General features: G+C 38.2%; 1 protein-coding gene across 1 annotated transcript in view; it reads left to right on the forward strand.

The window, feature by feature from the left end:
• LOC106092003 (transmembrane protein 134) overlaps positions 1-16,623 on the forward strand; it is a 106,979-nt gene extending 90,356 nt beyond the window's left edge. Inside the window, exon 2 of the mRNA XM_059360984.1 lies at positions 15,528-16,623. Coding sequence (XP_059216967.1) covers positions 15,528-15,879 — 352 coding nt within the window. The 3' untranslated portion in view covers positions 15,880-16,623. The remainder of the gene's footprint in view (positions 1-15,527) is intronic.
• Positions 16,624-20,930: the final 4,307 nt, after the last annotated feature.

A 20,930-nucleotide genomic window follows, 5' to 3' on the forward strand; every position in this document is an offset into this window, starting at 1 on the left:
AAATAAAGCTTTTATGGGCTTAAGACCCTTTATCTGGAGATCGGTCTATATGACAGCTATATCTAAATATAGTGCGATCTGAACCATATATGGGTCCTATATGAGGAGCGTATAACTACTTACTGTTTCAAATATCAGCGAAATCGGGTAATAAATAAAGCTTTTATGGGCTTCAGACCCTTAATTCGGGAGATCGGTCCATATGGCAGCTATATCTAAATATAGTGCGATCTGAACCATATTTAGGTCCTATGTTAGGAGGTGTAAAACAACTCAATGTTTAAAATTTCAGCGAAATCGGTAAAAAAATAAAGCTTTTATGGGCTTTAAACCCTTTATCTGGAGATCGGTCTATATGGCAGCTATGCCTAAATATAGTCAGGTTTGATCCATAGTTGTGTCAGATATTAGGTGGCTTAAATTAATCGTCTGTTTCAAATTTCAGCGAAATCGGTAAAAAAATAAAGCTTTTATGGGCTTTAGACCCTTTATCTGGAGATCGGTCTATATGGCAGCTATGCCTTAATATAGTGCGATTTGATCCATATCAGGAGGCTTAAGATAATCCTCTTTTTCAAATTTCAGTGAAATCGAGTAATAAATAAAGTTTTTATGTGCTTTAGACCCTTTATCGGCAGATCGGTATATATGGCAGCTATATATAAATAAAGTCCGATATGGACCAAATTTGGGTCAGATGTCGGAAGCCCTAAAACTGCTCGCTGTTTCAAATTTCATCAAAATAAAAAATGAAGCAAATATGGGTATTAGACCCTTTATTGGAAAATCGGTCTATATAGCAGCTATATCCAAATATGGTCCGATGTGGACCAAATTTCAGCTCAATATCTCAATTTTTGAAGGCTGTAGAGTGATTACAACAGACGGACAGCCACACGGACATCGTCATATCGTCTTAGAATTTTACGACGATCCAAAATATATATATTGGGTTGCCCAAAAAGTAATTGCGGATTTTTTAAAAGAAAGTAACTGCATTTTTAATAAAACTTAGAATGAACTTTAATCAAATATACTTTTTTACAATTTTTTCTAAAGCAAGCTTAAAGTAACAGCTGATAACTGACAGAAGAACGAATGCAATTACAAAGTCACAAGCTGTGAAAAAATTGTCAACGCCGACTATATGAAAAATCCGCAATTACTTTTTGGGCAACCCAATACTTTGTAGGGTCGGAAATTGATATTTCGATGTTTTGCAAACGGAATGACTAAATGAATATACCCCCAATCCTACGGTGGTGGATATAATAAATCAAAGTTTCAAATTTTGTTTCAGCACACTTGCCATATGGCTATGAAATATTTCTATTCCAACACGAGTATGCCAAATAATAAAGCAGCCCTATAATTAAAATTTTCTGAAAACATTTTCCTATCTACAATAAATAATCTGCTATAATATGACCTTCATCATAACTTAAATAAATGTGCTACTCGTCTAAATTTTTATCCAAAAATCTTTTATTTTGTCATACAAGCATGAGTGTAGGCTGTATGCCTATATGAACGGATGCTGAGTTGCATCGATAAAGACATTCTATTGAAAAGTGTTCTTAAATCTGACACAACACCACAATACAAATATGACATATTTGTATCGATTTGTTGATTTTGTATATTCACATAATATGTAAACAAATCAAAAAGATATCGATAGTATATCCATTGTACAAATCAAGCGTCATTCAAATATGACGCAATCTTTGTACAAGTACTTTGTACAATTTAATACAAACAACAAACTGGCAAAAATTGCATTAACATGCAAATATTTTTTTTTTTGGCTGCACTTTGATAGTATTTCTCTGAGCAAAAGGCTTTGGTAAATTTTAATGAGACCAACATCGAAATTAAAACATGTTTTCCAGCCCACATTGACGGTAGGTAAACGACTGACCGTGCCAGCAGGTAAACTCCAAGTGCTAAAGGAACATAATTTAAATATACTTAATTGGGCTACTTCAATATTAGGGTCATTCAGGCGACAGAGTTTATAACAAATGCAGCTTTGATGTAAACTTTGAAAAGAAATATTAAGAAAATCTGAAAATTCTGGGTAATGTTGTCGGGAAATGCTTTTAGAGCCAATTACATAGACGCTTCCATTCGTATGAAGATATACTATAACTCATGTAATTTTGTATACCCACCACCCTAGGATGTTAGTATACTAATCTAATCATTCGGTTTGTAACACCTCGAAATATTGATCTAGGACACCATAACGTATATAAATTCTTGATCAACTCGACATTCTGAGTCGAACTAGCCATGTCCGCCCGTCCGTCCGCCTGTCAAAATCACGATACGCGGTCGAACACGTAAAGCTAGCTGCTTGATATTTTGCACAGATACTTCATATTGATGTAGGTCGTTGGGGATTGAAAATGGACCATATCAGTTCAGATTTGGATATAGCTCCCATATAAAGCGAACTCCCTATTTGACATCTTGAGCCTCTGGAAGCTGTAATTTTTATCCGATTTGGCTGAAATTTTGCACATAGTGTTCTGTATGACTACCAACAACTGCGCCAAGTACGGTCTAAACAGGTTCAGAGAACATGTTGTCTTAGCATAGCTGGAGCGATGAGGGCCACGCCCACTAGGGCAACGGAGACTATTCTAGATATCCGACCCATTGACATACAGATTAGGTGTGAGGCAACCACTACGGCTATGAGAATTAAAGCGATCTCCCGATTTGACTTCCTGAGCCCCTGGAAGGCCCAATTTTTGTCCGATGTGGCTGAAATTTTGTATGCAGTGTTCTGTTATGACTTCCAACAACTGTGCCAAATATAGTCCAAATCGTTTTATAATCAAATATAACTCCCATACTTTAGCAGAATCCATGGTGGTGGATTCGCAAGATTCGACCCGGCCGAACTAAGCACACATTTACTTGTTTGTAATTACAGAAAACTAAATGCACACCCTAATATTTTTTCATCGTGGCGTGCGCCTGCCTACATATGTATGGCTTTGTGTTTGCTTGTGATATTAACACAAGATTACACAATATTTGAATGCTATGGCTATAAAATAAAATTTAATAAAATTATTTCTTAATTAAAAACAAGTAAAAATGCGTTAAGTTCGGCTGGGCCGAACTTTGGATACCCACCACCTCGGGTATATATGTAAATCACTTTTCGTCAAAATCCGGCGAAAAATTCATACCTTATGCCCCATAGCAGCTATATTGAAATATGATCCGCTTAGCACCAAATACTAATAAGTACAAGTCATTGTTCAATTGATTTTTTTTAGTAGCTGTATCTACAAATACACCGATATGAAACATATACGACTCGGATATCAAAAAGCCTAACATAAGTCACTGTGTCAAATTTCAGTAAAATCGGATTATAAATGTGCCTTTTATGGAGCCATGACTTTAAATCGAGAGATCGGTCTATATGGCAGCTATATCCAAATCTGGACCGATTTGGGTCAAGTTTCAGAAAAATGTCGAGGAGCTTAACACAACTCACTGTTCCAAATTTCGGGGAAATCGGACAATTAATGCGCCTTTTATGACCCCAAAACCTTAAATCGAGAGGTCGGTCTATATGGCCGCTATATCTAAATCTGAACCAATCTGTACCATATTGCAGAAAAATATCGAGGGGCTTAACTTAACTCACTGTCCCAAATTTTGGCAAAATCGGACATAAATGCGCCTTTTATAGGCCCAAAGCCTTAAATCGAGAGATCGGTCTATATGACAGCTATATCCAAATCTGGACCGATTCGGGCCAAGTTTCAGAAAAATGTCGAGGAGCCTAACACAACTCACTGCCCCGAATTTCGGCGAAATCGGACAATAAATGCGCCTTTTATGGCCCAAAACCTTAAATCGAGAGATCGGTCTACATGGCAGCCATATCCAAATCTGGACCGATCTGAGCCAAATTGAAGAAAGATATCGAAGTGCCTAACACAACTTACTGTCCCAAATTTTGGCAAAATCGGAAAATAAATGCGCCTTTTATGGGCTCAAAACCTTAAATCGAGAGATCGGTCTATATGACAGCTATATACAAATCTGGACCGATCTAGACTAAATTGAAGAAGAATATCGAACGGCCTAACATAACTCACTGTCCCAAATATCGGCGACATCAGGCAATAAATGCGCTTCTTATGGGTCCAAAGCCTTAAATCGAGAAATCGGTCTATATGGCAGCTATATCCAAATCTGGACCGATCTGGGCTAAATTGAAGAAGGATGTCGAAGGGCCCAACAGAAGTCGTTGCATATAATTTCTGTGAAATCGGATTATAAATGCGCCTTTTTATGGGCCTAAGACCCTAAATCGGCGGATCGGTCTATATGGGGGCTATTTGGAAATATAGTCCGATATAGCTCATCTTCGAACTTAACCTGCTTATGGACAAAAAAGAATATGTGCAAAGTTTCAGCTCAATATCTCTATTTTTAAAGAATGTAGCGGGTTTTCAACAGACGGACGGACGGGCATGGCTGGATCGTCTTAGATTTTTACGCTGACCATTATATATGTACTTGATAGGAATTGGTCGGAATAGGATATTTCGATGTGTTGTAAACGGAATGTCAAAATCAATATACCCCCATCCTTCGGTGTTGGGTATAATTAAGGATCGCAAACTTTACTTTACTTTAATGGGCTATGACAAAACATTTGTTCCACTTGCCGAACGTAGAATAGCCAAGCGCTTCGATCTTTTACGCTCTTTCTAAAATCCTTGACAGCAAGTTTCAAGGCGTCTTCCATCACTTGATCTTTCCATCGGGCTTTTGGTCGTCCCGGTTTGCGTGTACCACTGTGTTTTCTGGAGCTTCTTCATCCATTCTGATAGCATGGCCTAGTCAACCCAGCCGTTGTATTTTGATACGTGTAGCTATGCTATCGTCGTAATACAGCTCGTGGTTCATGCGACGCATATATTCTCCATTAAAGCAAACTGGTCCATAAAGTTTACGAAGAATTTTTCTCTCAAACACTCCAAATACTGCCTCGTCTGCTTACCCATACCTCAGAACCATATAACAACACGGGTAATGTCAGTGGCAGTTATATCAGGTTATGAACCGATCTAAACCATACTTAGCACAGTTAATGGAAAACATAAAGAAAAACGTCATGCAAAATTTCAGCCAAATCGAATAAGAATTGCGCCCTCTAGAGGCTTAAGAAGTCTATTCGGAAGATTGGTTTATATGGCGGCTATATCAGATTATGAACTGATATAACACTTCATGCTAAATTTCAGCCAAATCGGATAGGAGGTTATGAACCGATTTAGACCATACCTTTTTTCACGTTACCAACACGCAGGGGATGTCCCCTATATATACAGTGCATTGCGTTGGCATAGATATGCGTCTTAAATTTCTGAACGTCAATGTCGGTAGGAAAGACATTAGCCAGAAGTCGATTCCACATACCATGCCATGGTTCGATCGACTGACCAATCAATTACGAGCGGGTGTGAGTTCCTGGCAAGTCTTGTATTACTGGTGAACATCCTAACATCAGGGATAAGAATACGAATATCCCTGGAACACACGCCATGAAAATAACAATAGAGCAATGCAACGCTACCCCCATTCCGACGATGTTCAAGAGAAGCAATAGAGTTGGATACCCTGCTGTCTCCAATCAACACCGTCGCTCTCCGTTGAACCCGGTCAAGTAGCTCCAAGAATGATTTTGAACCTCCTGCCCATATATGAGAGTTGTGTTCCATCCTCGGCCTGACGTAGGTAGTAAAGATATTGGGAAGATCAAAAGAGGTGAAATATTTCTTGCACCGCTTAAGAAAGCCCAAACACTTGAATGCTTCTTTTGACCCTTCGAATACGTGTTTTTTACCAACGGACATTATTATATCTTCATGTCCAGAACATCAAGAGCATCTGACTGTTCAATATCTATACCGTCGATAGATATCGACGATTGTAGTGGGTCAGTGAATCGCTTGTGCGTCTTCTGTGCGTTAAAGTCTACTCTGTTCATTCTACCCCACTCGGAAATGGCCAACAAATCCTGGGTGAGCGTCTCGTCCATAATGCGCCTCCTGTCCACAATTTCTTGATGACTGGGCCTATGGTCGAATGAATATGAATGACACAGACTACTGTCATCGGCAAAAGAGTAGACTGGTTTCGAAGTCTGACCCAATAAATCGTCAATGAAAATAAGAACAAGTAAAAAGGCGTTAAGTTCGGCCGGGCCGAACTTTGGATACCCACCACCTTGGATATATATGTGAACCACCTTTCCTCAAAATCCGGTGCAAAATTCATATCTTATGCCCCAAAGCAGCTATGTTCCGATTTGGACCAGATACTAATAAGTAAAAGTTATTGGTCAATTGTATATAACAAAATATTGGTCTTTTTAGTAGTTATATCTTAAAATAAACCGATCTGAAATATATACCACACGGATGTCGAAAAGCATAACATAAGTCAGTGTGTCAAATTTCAGTGCAATCGGATTAAAAATACGCCTTTATGGGGCCAAGACTTTAAATCGAGAGATAGGTTTATATGGCAGCTATATGCAAATCTTGATTGATCTAGACCAACTTGCAGAAATATGTGGAGGGGCTTAACTTAACTCTTTGTCCCAATTTTCGGCAACATCGGACAATAAATGCGCTTTTTATGGCCCCAAAACCTACAACCAAGAGATCAGTCAATATGGCAGCTATATCAAAATCTAAACCGATCTGAGCCATTTTGACGGAAGATGTCGAAGGGCCTAAGACAACTCACTGTCCCAAATTTCAGCAAAATCGGATAATAAATGTGGCCTTTATTGGCCTAAGACCCTAAATCGGCGGATTGGTCTATATGGGGGCTATATCAAGATATAGTCCGATATAGCCCATCTTCGAACTTAACCTGCTTATGGATAAAAAAAAAAGAACTGTGCAAAATAGGGTCAATATCTATATTTTTGAAGACTGTAGCGTGATTTCAACAGACAGACGGACAGACGGACGGACATGTCTAGATCGTCTTAGATTTTTACGCCGATCAAGAATATATATACTTTATAGGGTCAGAAATGGATATTTCGATGTGTTGCAAACGGAATGACAAAATGAATATACCCCCATCCGTCGGTGGTGGGTATAAAAAAGGAAGGGGAAAGGACAGAGCCTTGTGACACACCTGCGGTCAATGTATTCTCATCTGATGAGAACCCATCTACAACAACTCGTATAGTGCAATCTCTGCGAAAGCGCGATATAAATCGAACGAAGTTATTAACGACTCCAAAAGCGACAAGCTTTGATAAAAGTGTCTTACTCACACCAAACTGTTGGATAGAGCGACTCCATCGTTCCGACAAAAATGCCATTAGGTCTCCCATAGAGCGATTTTTCCGGAACCCATACTGTCTGTCGCTAAGAAGGCCATTGGACTCTAAGTATCTGACAAGATGATGGTTACCATACTCTCCATAACCTTGGAGAGCGTGGAGCATATTGCAATTGGCCGGTAATTCATAGGGTTGTTCGCCCTACCTTTTTTGGGGATAGGCTGAACGTTTGCAACCTTCCAACGCGCCGGGAAAACTCCCGCACGATAGCAACGTTGCGTAGTCGACGAGCAAGCGTCGAAGAACACTTACAAAGGACAAGTGTTGATATACCGTCCGGGCCCGGAGATTTATTGACGTCGAGATCCGTAATAGATTGTGTCTACCCTCACGTCCACCGGGCTGAATATGTTGTCTTAACTGACGAATAACTACAAATCCACATCGAAACTCATGTCTCGTATAAAGGCAACTATAGTTCAACGCAACAACTTTCACTATGACACCTCTCCAAATCCATTGCACTTCCTGTAAGGCAATAGGGTCGGCCTTGTACTTTTTCTAGTGCATCTGTCAGAGCATATACTATATATTATCGCTATAGAATTCGGACTTTCCAGATGCCTACTGCCATATCATGCTACTTACTCCACCAATTCTCTATTATGTACTGATATCTATTAAATTTTGTCCGTCCATGCGTATTAGGCACACGCCGCAATTTTAGGCACCCAATAACATTGTTCATATTTAAAAAAAAAATACAAATTAATTGATACGAAAACTTGTGTGGCAAGTGCTTCATATGATTTTGCATGTAAAGCACATAATTTTAAATGATTCGATTCATATCTAATGAATTTGTATTTCGCATATCGATTGACGCTCTCAAAGTTGCCTTACATATATGGCTAGATATAATCGAATAGGTATGCGCCTTTTAAATGGTCATAAATCCAAAAAAAAAAACAAATATTTGCACACCAGATACTTACAAACATTCCCTCACTCAGTCGAAAACAACTTGTAAGAGAATTTTTGAAAAACAAAAATGCCTAACCGCCAGAGGGAGAGATAGACATGAACATTAAATATGCAATGAATTGAATCAAATGGAGTATACGTCGCGTCATTCAATAACTACGAGTTGCGAATGCAAAACCAAAGACTAGAAATGAATATTAGGACAGAAGAGTTGAATGAGGCGGCGAGCGCTAATGGAGGGAACTCAGTCTACACTGTCATCATTGTCTATATTAGTTACAATGGAATTTATTATGCATGAATATGCGTTTTATTTAAATAATGAAATAAGTAATAAATACAATGTAGTCCGTCTGTCTGTCTGTATATACCATTCCAAATACTTGCACATGAATTATTATTATAATTATTTTTTTCATTTGAGTTGTATAAAAATAAAAATGTCTTAATGCCACTTAAAGACTTGGCAAAGGAAAGACAAATCGAGTACTTAATTATTAATGACAAGAAATTGTTGTAGCTTTTCTTGTTGTTGCTGTTGTTGTAGTTTTTCTTTATAACAACAACCTTGAGTTGTTCAGAGCAATGTAGCAACTACCTTCAGATATTGCAGGTAATATTAAATTTACATATCCAACTCACAATACAACACTGAGAGTAATAAGATAAAGGACAAACCAATAACAAAACACAAACAAATTCGGCCGGGCCGAACTTTGGATACCCACTACCTGGGGTATATATGTAAACCCCCTTTCGCCACAATCCCGTGAAAATTGGATTACATATGCATCCAAATTCGGCACGGACAATGAGTGGTCTAATTGAATTTTGTATTTCAAATTTCAACAAAAACGTATAATAAATAAAGCTCTTATGGGCTTCCGACCCTTTATCGGCAGATCGATATATATGACAGCTATATCTAAATATAGTCCGATCTGAACCATATTTGAGTCGAATGTTGAGAAGCGTAAATCTACTCAATGTTTAAAATTTTAGCGAAATTGGTTAAAAAATAAAGCTTTTATGGGCTTCAGACCCTTTATCGGGAGATTGGTCTGTATGGCAGCTATATCTAAATATAGTCAGATCCGAACCAATATTGGGAACTGATGTCGGAAGACCTTAAACTACCCACTGTTTCAAATTTCAGCGAAATCGGCTAATGAACAGAGCTCTTATGGGCTTCCGAACCTTTATCGGCAGATCGGTCTATATGGCAGCTAAATCTGAATATAGTCCGATTTGAACCAAATATGGGTCCTATGTTGGGAGGCATAAAACTACTTACTGTTTCAAATTTCAGCGAAATCGGTTGAAAAATAGAGCTTTTTATGGGCTTCAAATCCTTTATCGGCAGATCGGTCTATATGGCAGCTTTATCTAAATATAGTCCGATTTGATCTAATTTAGGTCAGATAACAGGAGGGTTAAAATAACCCACTGTTTCAAATTTCAGCGAAATCGGGTAATAAATGGAGCTTTTATTGGCTTCAGATCCTTAATCGGGAGATGGGTCTATATGGCAGGTATATCTAAATATATTCCGATCTGAACCATATTTACGACGGATGTCGGGAGACCTAAAACTATCCACTGTTTCAAATTTCAGCGAAATCGGTAAAAAAATAAAGCTTTTAGGGGCTTCAGATCCTATATCGGCAGATCGGTCTAAATGGCAGCTATATCTAAATATAGTCCGATTGGATCCATATTTAGGTCGGATATCAGATATCAGGAGGCTTAAAATAACCCACTGTTTCAAATTTCAGCGAAATCGGTTAAATAATAAAGCTGTTAGGAGCTTCAGACCCTTTATCGGCAGACCGGTATAAATGGCAGCTATATCTAAATATAGTCCGATCTCAAACATATTTAAGTCGTATGTCAGGATGCCTAAAACTACTCACTGCTTCAAATTTCAGTGAAATTAGTTAAAACATAAAGCTTTTATTGGCTTCAGACCCTTAATCCGGAGATCGGTCTATATGGCAGCTATATCTAAATATAGTCCGATCTGAACCATATTTGGGTCCTATGTTGGGAGGCGTAAAACTACTCACTATTTAAAATTTCAGCGAAATCGGGTAATAAACAAAGCTTTTATGGGCTTCAGACCCTATATCGGCAGATCGGTATATATGGCAGCTATATATAAATATATTCCGATTTGAACCATTTAGTCACTGTTTCACATTTCAGCGAAATCGAATAAAAACTAAAGCAATTATGGGCAATAGACCCTTTATCGTCAGATCGGTCTATACAGCAGTTATATCCACATATGGTCCGATTTGGCCCGATCAACAACTTAACCAGCGTGCATCAAAAAGACATATTTGTGCCAAATTTCAGCTCAATATATCAATTTTTGAAGGCTCTAGAGTGATTACAACAGTTTGACGGACGGACAGACGGAGAGACACACGGACATCGTCAAATCGTCTTAGAATTTTACGACGATCCGAAATATATATACTTTGTAGGGTCGGAAATTGATATTTCGATGTGTTGCAAACGTGGTGGGTATAATAACAAAAATTTAAAAACTATTTTAACTTAAGACGCCACCGTGCCCCAGAATCCTTGTGAAGAATAGGTTAATTTAAGTGGCAGCCTGCCACCACTGTGATACCACAGGACAAGGAAGTCGCCTTCTAGTTCCTACCTTTGAACTCTTCAGATCGCTTTTAAAAGTCCAACAACGAATGTTTACAGTAGAACAGTTCGTAAAAAAATTAGAACCTAAAGTGGAACTCCTTCTATCTGCCAGTAAGGTACACTCTATAGTTGCCTCTTCCTTCGGTCTGTCAGCTTGTTTACCGATCACACACAGTGACAAGTAATGGCGGACACAATGACTGAGAGTCTAAACGCAATCAAATGTTATGTTATGTACAGTAAATGCGCCTTTTATGAGCTCACGACCTTAAATCGAGAGATCGGTCTATATGGCAGCTATATCCAAATGTGGACCGATCTGGGCCAAATTGCAGAAAGTTGTCGAAGAGCCTAACACGACTCCCTGTCCTTAATTCCGGCGAAATCGGACAATAAATGCGCCTTTTATGGGCCCAAGACCTTAAATCGAGGGATCGGTCTATATGGCAGCTATATCCAAATCTGGGCCGATCTGTGCTATATTCCAGAAAGATGTCGAGGGGCCTAACATATCTCACTGTCCCAAATTTTGGCGAAATCGGACAATAGATGCGCCATTTATGGGCCCAAAACCTTATATCGAAAAATCGATCTATACCGCAGCTATATCCAAATCTGTACCGATCTGCGCCAAAGCGAACAAGAATGTTGAAGAGCCTAACACTCACTCACTGTCCCAAATTTGGGCGAAATCGGACAATAAAAGCGCCTTTTATGGGCCCAAGACCTTAAATTGAAAGATCGGTCTATATGGCAACTATATCCAAATCTGAAGCGATCTGGGCCAAATTGCAACAAGATGTCGAAGGGCCTAACACAACTCACTGTCCCGGCATTACAAAATGTAAATTTCTTTGCTTGCTGCAACAATTTGCTCAAGGTGTATGCATATTAAATACCTAATTTTAATTATCTAATTTGATTTTTTTTGCATTGTTGATTTATGACTGCAAAACTCTTTAAGAAACAATTATTTATTTATTGTCATTAGAACTATAATTTTCCCTTTATTTATTCATTATGATGATGTTTTTTAGCGTTTTGCTTATTCAGAACAAAACAAACAAATCTGCACTGCGTAGATGGCCCATTTGAATGACTTAACCGTTTGACAATTTGAGTAATTTTTCTGTTTCTCTTCGCCATGTCATGATTTAATCACAACTATGATAAATCATGCAATTCATGACGCTGTGAAAATTTCTAAATCAGATTAAAATGAATTCCAAGAAATTAAATTGGTTGTATAGGGTTGCCCAAAAAGTAATTGCGGATTTTTCATATAGTCGGCGTTGACAAATTTTTTCACAGCTTGTGACTCTGTAATTGCATTCTTTCTTCTGTCGGTTATCAGCTGTTACTTTTATCTTGCTTTAGAAAAAAAGTGTAAAAAAAATATATTTGATTAAAGTTCATTCTACAATAGTTAAAAAAAAAACAAATTAAGAATAGGCTAAAGCAACAAATTTGATTGCGAAATCACTTGCATACCGTTTTCTTAATAATGGAAATGGGCCTTGAAAACATAAATTTATCGGACACTACACAAACTCTTATCAACTTTTTGACAACTACGTAAACTGCAACAAGTAAAAGCGTGCTAACTTCGGTACTTAGGTGTACCTTTATCACCATACTGACCGATTCGGATAAAACTTGACACTGTTTTGTATATCATAAAATAGGTTTTTGATCCAAATTTCAGCCAAATCAGGTGAAATTTTGGGTTTCTAAGGGCTGAAGAAGTCAAATGTGGGAATCAGCTTATATGGGGGCTATATCTGACATAGATGTTGGAAGTCACAATACAAGATTTTGTTCCAAATTTCATCCAAATCGGATGAAAATTGAGGCTTCTAAGGGCTCAAGAAGTCAAATCCGGGGACCGGTTTATATAAGGGCTTAATTTGTTTATAGTCTGATATATGCCGATTGGGATCATACTCGGCATGGATGTTGGAAGTCATAACAGAAGTATTTGTTCCAAATTTTAGCCAAATCGGATGAAAATTGGGGTTTCTATGGGTTGAAGAAGTCGAAGCGGGGGATCGGTTTATATGGGGACTATATTCAAATCTAAACCGATAAACCCATTTGCAATCTCTAACGACCTATATCAATAGTAAGTATGTAGAGGCTAACTTTACGCGTTTGACCGCTAACGTGATTTCGACAGACATGGCTAGATCGACTCAGAATGTCTAGACGATCCAGAATATATATTCTTTATGGGAACGCAGATCAATATTTCAAGGTGTTACAAACGGAATGACTAGAGTAGTGTACCCCCATCCTACGGTGTTGGGTAAAAAAAATGTTTGTCCAAATTTTAAAGATTCAAACCAAAGATAAACAAACTTAATTTAAAGATGATCAATTTTCCAACTTCTTAAGGAAAGATTTCCTTTGTTGAAAGATATTTTCCTTGATATGAGGGATTTTTATACCCACCACCGAAGGATGGTGACAGAAACATGCATTCCTGACCCAGTAAACTATATATATTCTTGATCGTCGTAAAAATCTAAGACAATCTAGCCATATCTGTCCGTCTGTCTGTTGAAATCACGCTACAGTCTTTAAAAATAGAGATATTAAGCTGAAATTTTGCACAGATTGTTTTTTTTTTTGTCCATAAGCACGTTAAGTTCAAAGATGGGCTATATCGGATTATATCTTGATATAGCCCCCATATAGACCGATCCGACGACTTAGGGTCTTAGGCCTTCGAAGCCACATTTATTATCCGATTTTACTGAAATTTGGGACAGTGAGTTGTGTTAGGCCACTCGACATTGTTCTTTAATTTGGCCCAGATCTGTCCAGATTTGGATATAGCTGTCATATAGACCGAACCGACGATTTAGGGTCTTAGGCTTTAAAAGCCACATTTATTATCCGATTTTGCTGAAATTTGGGACAGTTAGTTGCGTTAGGCCACTCGACATTGTTCTTCAATTTGTCCCAGATCGGTCCAGATTTGGATATAGCTGTCATATAGACCGATCCGCCGATTTAGGGTCTTAGGCCCATAAAAGCCACATTTATTATCCGATGTCGTCGAAATTTGGGACAGTGAGTTAAATTAAGCCTTTCGACATACTTCTGTAAAATAGCACAGATCGGTCCAGATTTCGATATAGCTGCCTTATAGACCGATATCTCGATTTAAGGCTTTGGGCCCATAAAAGGCGCATTTATTGTCTGATGTAGACGAAATTTGGGACAGTGAGTTGTGTTGGGCCTTTCGACATTCTTCTTCAATTTAGCTCAGATCGGTCCAGATTTGGAGATAGCTGCCATATAGACCGATCTTTCGATTTAAGGTTTTGGGTCCATGAAAGTCGCATTTATTGTCCGATGTCGCCGAAATTTGGGACGGTGAGTTAAGTTAAGCCTCTCAATATACTTCTGCAATATGGCACAGATCGGTCCAGATTTGGGTATAGCTGCCACATAGACCGATCTCTCGGTTTAAGGTTTTGGGACCATAAAAGGTACATTTATTGTCCGATATCGCCGAAATTTGGAGCAGTGAGTTAAGCCCCTCGGCATATTTCTGCAATTTGGCACAGATCGGTTCAGATTTGGATATAGCTGCCATATAGACCGATCTCTCGATTTAAGATCTAAGGCCCATAAAAGGCGCATTTATTGTCCGATTTCGCCGAAATTTGGGACCGTTACTAATGTTAGGCCCTTCAATTTGGGTCACATCGATCCGGATTCGGATATAGCTGCCATATAGACCGATCTCTCGATTTAGGATTTTGGGCCCATAAAAAGCGGATTTATTTTCCGATGTCGCCGAATTTTGGGACTGTGAGTTGTGCTGGGACCTTCACCATCCTTCGGTCCAGATTTGAATATAGCTGCCATATAGACCGATCTCTCGATTTAAAGTTTTGAGTCCATAAAAGGCGCATTTATTGTCCGTTTTCGACATCCTTGTCGTATATGGTTCAGATTGGTTTTTTTAGATATAGCTACTAAAATGATCAATATTTTGTTATTCACAATTGAACAATGACTTGTACCTATTTGGTCCAAATCGGAACATATTGCGATATAGCTGCTATGGGGCTTAAGGTAAGCATTTTTCACCGGATTTTAACGAAAGGTGGTTTACATATATACCTGAGGTAGTGGGTATCCAAAGTTCGGCCCGGTAAAACCTTTTTACTTGTTTACATTCGAAAACAGCACAAAATGTTTGCTGTTTTAGCAACAAATTGCTGCTGTTCCATTTTTAGCATACTTTCTGCTGTTACAGCAAACATTTTTGCTGTTTTTACTAACAAATTTCTATGAGTGTGTATATATAGAAATGGATATTTTGATCTATTACAAACGGAATGACAAATTAAACATACTTCCATCTTTAGGTTCTATGGCTCGATATCATTATCCAATAATTCCTTTAATAAATTTTTTTTTTTTTTTTAATTTTAACACTTTTTTCTGTATAAAAAATTTAAATTATTTTTGGTTTGACTTACATCTGTTTTGTGTTTCTCTTTCACCTTTACAGGGGTTACAACAAATATGCCGAAGATACCACGTCACGTGACAGTGACTCGCTCATACAGGAATACGGCAACATCTCCACAGACGAAGTAAGCACCTACTGTTGGCGGCATCCAAAAGTACGAGAAAATTGGCGCACAGTCCTGGCTGCTGTCACCCTGCTTATTGTGGGCACTGGCCTCTTTGTGATGGGCACATTTGCTGTGGCCGATCCGGCGAATACATCACAGGGAGTTGTCTTCTTTGTGGCCGGTCTGATATGCTTTATACCAGGTGCCTATCATGTGGTTTACATATGGCTGGCAGCCAAGGGCTATCGAGGGTTTGATTTTTATCATTTGCCACTGTTTACATAAGAAGAAGAAGAAGGAGAAGTCTCTTTAGCTTAGTAAGACACAAAAAAACGTTTAAAGTAAACAAGAAGGAGAAAAAAACAACAAAATAAAACGAGTATGTAAAAGCAAATATCCTGCGCCCGAAACACACACACCCACACCCACTCAAGCAAGCGAAATGAAAAGAAAAATCTCCTCTTCTATTCTTCTCCATTACTTTGTACATTTGAAATTAAGTTTATTAAAGTAACAAATATTTTTTTTTCAAATGGTGGTTAAATCATTTTTTTTCTTTTATAAGAAAAAAAGGGAAAATATTTTTAAATTAAAAAATAAAATTTAAAGTAAAGAATTCATTTAATATTTACCCACCTTTATTTAAAGTGAAAAATAATAAAAAAAAAGAAACTATATTGTTTAAGAAGGAAAGAGATTTGTTGTTGATCATGGGTTTTTGGAGTTTTTCCTTAAAACAAATTATGTAAGAGAAACATTTCGCCCAAAAGCCAAGGAAAAGAATATGAAATGAATGTGTATATCAAAATATTATTTGTAAAATGTTTTATACTCCTTTTTTTAGAAATTGATACGAAAGACTATATATTTTTTAAATACTATAAGGCATAGTTTAAACAAAAAAAAAACAAAAATATTAAAAAATTATTATTATAATTAATTTAATAATCAGTAACAAGTAAATATGAAAACATAAAACTTGAGAGAACAAATTAAGAAAACACAATCTATGTTTATCAAAAGAGAGAAAAATATTAAATATTAAAAAAAAAAAAATTTGAAGAAAAACTGTATATGGCTTTATTTCCTTAAAACTATATGACATTTTCATGAATTCTACTCTGCAATCAATAAACTCAATCATCCATACAGTGCCCTCTACCATCCACGAATCTTACATCATTGCCACCAGTCGAATACGCTTAATTGAAAACACCAAAATACAAGAAATTTGTTTCAATTATCAGATGTTTTCATTTGTGCGACGTCCGGATAATTGAAATATGTTGCAATTAACCGAAGTTTGTTGAATTAAGAATGTTTTCCATTAGCACAACTTCAGTAAGTTAAAGGTTTTGTATTTACAAGATATGGATTCTTCTATTATATAAAAATGATATTGTTGCACTTTGTTTGTTTGTCTGTTTCGTATAAACTCAAAAACGGCTGAACCGATTTTCATGAAATTTTCACGGATGGTAGATTTTTTTTTTGATATCCGAAGGGGGGCGGACCCTCCCCCATACCCCAATTTTCAAAAACGCCAGATCTCGGAGATGCGTGCACCGATTTAAGCAAATTGCCTCCTTATGGTACCCCAAAAAAACTTAATTCGTAAAAAATTTTGTGGTAAAATAACATGGGGAGATGCCCCATCCTAAAACCCAGCCGAACGGACATATATACCGATTGCGACAATACGGGTATCAAATGAAATATATTTAAGAGTAGAGTACGAATTTGGTATACAAATTTCACTCTTAATTCTCGGTGGGGGTCCCACAAAAAAGCCTCAAGAGGACACTTTCACCGCTTTGGGCAATATGGGTATCAAATGAAAGGTATTTAAGAGTAGAATACGGTCCTGCGGACAGAGATCCGGGCGATCAGGGAATGCGTGAAGCGGTGTGGTGCTAACGCCGACAGTAAAATTGCCATAAGGGCAATAACAACCAGGACGGTAAGGTCACGAACAGTCTTGCAGTGTAAGAAGGAGATTAACGCCTTCTCTGAGGATGGCAAAATTCACATCGTTTGTGTGCCGGGCCATAACGGAGTAAGGGGAAATGAAAGGCCAGACGATTTGGCGGTGAAGGCCAGAGGACTGCCGTCAATAAACTTGGTTAACCCGAAGCCTTTCGGGTCGACGCAGTCCGAGTTAAGGTGGTGGACGACGAATGCGCATGCATTATTGTGGAACAGCGAAACGGTCGGTAGGACGGCGAAAATCCTATGGGGGGATTCAGATCGTGAAAAGACGAGGAAAGAAAGCAAGAAGGAGGTCAGTATAGCTATTGGTATCATAACGGGACACATAGAACTACGAGCTCACTTATGTAAAATCGGTGCGGCAGTTGATAGCATGTGTAGGGCATGCGGGGAAGATGATGAGACGTTGGAGCATTTCCTTTGTCATTGCCCGGCTTCCGTGTCTAACAGATACCGGCACTTAGGTGGAGACACAATATCAGACATGAACCAACTTAGGGGAGTGGTATTGAAAACAATTAACGATTTTGTAAGTAGCACGGAATTCCAAACTTAAATGTTTCTTTATATCTGCACCCTCTTTTCAACCTAACCTAACCTAAGAGTAGAGTACGAACTTGGCATTAAAATGTTACCTTAGGTGTCGGGGACCCCTTACCCCCCAAAACACCACCCAACAGGACACTTTAACCACTTTCAGCAATATGGGTATCAAATGAAAGGTATTTAAAAGTGGAATACAAATCTGACACAAAAAATTATTTTTTGGTGTCTGAGGGCCCTCCTCCCTACCTCCCAAAACCAGGACCAGCAGGACAAATTTACCGATTGGGAAAATATGGATAACAAATGAAAGCTATTTAAAGGTAGAGTCCAATGCTGATATAAAAATTTTTTCCTTGGTATCTGAGGCGCCTCCCCACCCCCAAAACCCCTCAACAAGACATGTTTACCGATTGGGACAATATGGGATCAAACGAAAGATATTTGAAAGCTGAGTTCACATCTGTTATAAGAATTTGATCCAAGGTGTCTACGGAGCCTCCCCAACCCCAAAAACCCCCAAAACGGGCATAAATGTCCAACGTCACAAAATGGGTATCGAATAAAAGGTCTATTGGAGTTGACTACGAAACTGGTATGCACAATTAGAACAGAGTCTGCGACCGGCCCACCAACTCAATACCCTCCAATAGGACGTGTAGTTCGATCGCAATAATATTCATCCAAATATTAATCGGCATTAGACACGAAAGGCAAGTGGAGGGTTGTAAACGATATCGGGATTGGAAAATCCAAGGCAATTTCTAATTACCATGGTGATATAAATGAATTGAATGAAACTTTTGTTACATTTCCGACCAACCTTAGATATGGACTCGACTTTTTACCAACACACTAATAATTTCGATGACTTAACCTGGCTATCCAATGTGATGTAGGATAGCAAAAGGTCGGCCGACTTTATACCGTCCTTACATGTAATAATTAAAGTTTTCAATTAAGCAGAGTGGATATCATTGAATTGTGCGGAATGAAATATGTTAAAAGGTTCTTAAAATCAATTGGAACTAGTGATTGTTTTCAATTAACCGATCTTTTCAATTAAAGGATGTTCAATTAAGCGGCTTCGACTGTACGTGACTGCAAATCTGGAGTCTTTTCGTTGTTTAAAGGAATTAAAAAGTTTGTGGTTAAAGTTCTTTGTTTTGCACCGGACGCATTCTAAGGACAAATGCTTGCGTTCCTGGAAGCTACAAGCTCATTCGCTTCATGTATGAAACATAGAAGAGCCAAAAGTTTTTCTTTGCGCGGCAGCTCGTTATATTGGGTAGTATCAAGAGTTTCCATACACACTACTTGATAGGCTTTGCAGCCTTCTCCAAAGTTCCAAATGGCTGTAGCCCGGGAACATGGTGACTTTTTCATACCAACAAGTTGTACCGCTTTTTTATGTCGTCCACATAATACAAAGCTTATTTTTAAAAACCAATCTAAAAGGAGCACAGGGATCCAGAACCCATATTTCCCAGTCCAAAATCCATAACTTTCGTTATGAAAAGCTTTCATTATTTGAATCGCTAAAGCACCCTGATCTTATTTAGGTAGTCTCAAGCACCAATTAAACATTTTTGACAGGCGTTGAGGCCCCTTTCAAACTAAAATAGAGATTAGCAAACTTAATTGAAAGATGGATAAATTTTCAAACTATTTATTAAGGATTGTTTATTTTAAAAACAAAAATCCTAAATGAAGGTCAAAATATCGTTAAAAATTAGGAAATTGACCTTCAGACAAGTCAACAGTGTACCGTAGATAAAGACGCAAAATATCCTTACAAATAAAAGCGTCTTTAAATGTAAAAAAAAAGAATATTAAAAAAAAAATAATTGGACAGTCATCTGTGAAACAAAACTAAGAACCAACCAGTGATCAAAATTTGAATCGGATACTCATGTCGGTAAAGGATACACTCAGAAAAGGCTTATCGTAAATATAAGTTGATTGCATATTACACGTCAGTTCATGATCTTTACTCACGTTTAATAAAAAATTCGTAGGGGGCTAGAAAATTAACTTTGTACAAATAAAACTTATTTTTCATGGGTATAGATTAAATAGTTAAAAACTCAGGTGGTGTTAGTAATTTTACTTAAACTTATTTTTTTTGGAATAAGCAAACACTTTACCAAGCATGGGTAAAGGCATATTATCCTCGACAATACCACTTCTGAAACTTATTACTGAATGAACGAGGTACGAGCCTCGGGAGGAGTAATGCCTAAAGCGATTATGAGAAAAAGTAGATCGGTCTGTACGGCTCCCCCAAACTTGGGTCCTTTCCAGGCTTCAGTTGCGGGATCACTCTGCCCATTTTTCAGACATCGGGGACTATAAGAGTGTTCAAAGAGAGTTTGAGGACAGTAGTCGGGTACTCAACTCCAGGTAAATCCAGATTCTTCAGCATCAGTGTAGAGATCCGGTCGGGGCCCAACGCCTTGGATGATTTGGCGCCACGGATAATATTCACAACTTCGCCCACGGTAAATTGTGATGGCTGTCCATCGACTCGGAGACCACGGATACGGCGAATGGCTGTACTCCTTGACCTGTCACTCTCGGGATGCAGAATAAATTGACAGTTGAACAACCTACCGCATCTATTCGGATCAGTCACGGTTACGTCGCCAAAAGTGACTGAGGTCCTGTCATCTCGTCTAACGGGGTTCGAGCGGGACTTAACAGTAGACCACAGCTTTCCTATACCGGTGCCTAAGTTTCATTGCTCCAAGTGTTAGTGGAGCAATGTACTTTTTTTTTATTTTTTTTTAACTCCCCACAAACGC

Source organism: Stomoxys calcitrans, chromosome 1 (genome assembly GCF_963082655.1).
Source record: "Stomoxys calcitrans chromosome 1, idStoCalc2.1, whole genome shotgun sequence".
Lineage (NCBI taxonomy): Eukaryota > Metazoa > Arthropoda > Insecta > Diptera > Muscidae > Stomoxys > Stomoxys calcitrans.